Here is a 2,037-nt window from a genome sequence, read left to right on the forward strand (position 1 = left end):
CCCCGCCGGGGAGCTGCGCGGCGACTCTGTTCGCCTTTAGTTATTTAGGTTTAGAAAATTCCATACTGCTCGCGATGTTTGTCAGTTATGAAAAAAGGTTGAAGTCGAAGTTGGAGTGATTATTTTTCTCATCTTTTTAATGTCCTAATTTTTTTTTGCCGACACTTTCCGCCAGCTTTGCTGGTTTTGGCGCGCGCGAGCGCATCGTGTCGGATCGACAACTTTTTCCTCGTTAGAGGGGTGCGTCCCGGTCGACGCCATGCCCCGCGTGTCCGCGGCGGGGCGCGGGCTGGCGCGCCGCCAGGAGGGCCGCCGCGTGGCGTGAGGAGCGGGCCGCCGGGGCCCTCGCCGGGGCCATGGCGCTGTACCACATGGCGTGCGCGCTGCGCCGCAGGGGAGCCGTCGAGGAGGCGCGCGCCGAGGCGGCCTGGTGCCCGGCGTGCCGGCGGGCGCGCGCGCGCCGCAGGCTGGACGAGGAGGCCGAGGAGCAGGCCGAGCGGCGGCGCCTGCGCCACCAGCGCCGCCAGGAGCGCACCGAGCGCTGGCTGGCCGCGGAGCACGCGCGCAGCACCTCCGCGTCGGCCGTCATCACCGACCTGGACACGCTGCTCACCACGAGCGGCGGCCGCTCGCCCCTGCCGCCGCCGGCCATCGCGCTGCTGACCAGGTCGCCGTCGGCCGGCCAGGCCGCCACCGTCAGCATGGAGGTGCAGGCCGAGGTGGAGCCGACCGGTAGCCTGCGCTACCTGCGCGACACGCTGCCGGACTTTAGGATCGCCGCCGAGCCCGGGCCCGAGCTGGCCCCGTCGTGGACGCCGGCGAGGTCTCCGTCCGGTCCGAGGATGGAGCTGTACCCGCTGTCGGCGTCTCCCCCCTTGCGCACCGGCATGTCCGGGCTGCTGGAGCCCCCCGATGACGGTGGGTACCGGAGCGCCCCCCAAGGTGCAACCGCGGGCCTACCTGCCAGAGTTACTCGAGGCGGGAACTTTGTCCACCTGAAGAGTTGTCGAGAGAAGGAGACAGACGCTTTCATTTCTCCGGGCATTTCTCGCTGTTTTCTTTTTCTCTGTTTTCACCTCTGACAGCGCCAAACAGAACACACTGTTGCCTCACGGGAGATTACTTTCCCCCATCTTTTTTTTTCTTGCAGCCTAGTCTCTGCAGAGGGGCGCAAAAGCATTGAGCGAGCCTTTCAACTCCTTTTCACACGACTCCTGCTGCCGGCCCCTCCTCTAACTGAACGCCGTTCCTCTCCCGTGTGTTGCAGACATTCAAGAGTTCTACGAGCTGACGCTCTTGAACGAGAGTAAGTCGGTCCAGGAGAAGACGGCGGAGACCATCCGCATCGCCAACAAGTGGGAGGAGTCGAGCGGCTTCATCGGCGAGGTGAGTGTCGCCGGTGCAAGCACCATACCGCCGCCCGCCGCTCGGGTCAGGGAGGAGCAGCTCTAGGGGAAACAAACGGCGCGCCCTCGTATCTGCCCGCGTGCACGAGTATGTCCTGAACTCGTCCTGAGCGAGATGAAACTCCCCATGGCCTTTTGTGCGGCATATAGATTGTCGGACCACCACCGCGCAGACAGAGCAGCAGCCCGAACCCGAAGGGCCCAAAGCACCACGAGGTTACCTCTCTTGTTCTCCAGCAGGGCGCAGCGGAGAGAGGAAGGGGGGAAGGGGCTCCTCTTTGTATGTTCCCGAAGGAGTTGGAGACGGGGACCTCGAAGAGCACGTAGGGCGCGGGGCGCTGGGCTCTGGGGCGCGGTGCCCGGCGGGTGCGCGGGGCGCGGGCGCGCGGGGCCCGGCGGACGCGGGGGCGCGACCGAATCGAGAGAGAGAGAGAGGAACTCACCGAGAAGCCCCCGCAATGGGAGTTTTATTGCTGACGTAAATTGCAATCGCGTGGCAGGCCGAGCAGCTCGCCGACGAGGCCACGCAGGCCGTCGTGCAGCTGCCCCCAAGCGGCGGCGGGTCGTAAAGATGTGCCCCGCGTACTCAAATGAGGCTGTGCGGCAGCATCCTTTGTTTTCAGCCCCCTCC

General features: G+C 65.3%; 1 protein-coding gene across 1 annotated transcript in view; it reads left to right on the top strand.

Annotated features, from left to right (window-relative positions):
- The window catches only part of LOC127749171 (disks large 1 tumor suppressor protein-like), a 28,977-nt gene that overhangs the window by 25,855 nt on the left and 1,085 nt on the right, over window positions 1-2,037 (top strand). The window contains exon 3 of the mRNA XM_052266300.1: window positions 1,268-1,386. Coding sequence (XP_052122260.1) covers window positions 1,268-1,386 — 119 coding nt within the window. The remainder of the gene's footprint in view (window positions 1-1,267; window positions 1,387-2,037) is intronic.

This window comes from Frankliniella occidentalis, unplaced genomic scaffold (assembly GCF_000697945.3).
Source record: "Frankliniella occidentalis isolate FOCC.00 unplaced genomic scaffold, Focc_3.1 Scaffold37, whole genome shotgun sequence".
NCBI lineage: Eukaryota > Metazoa > Arthropoda > Insecta > Thysanoptera > Thripidae > Frankliniella > Frankliniella occidentalis.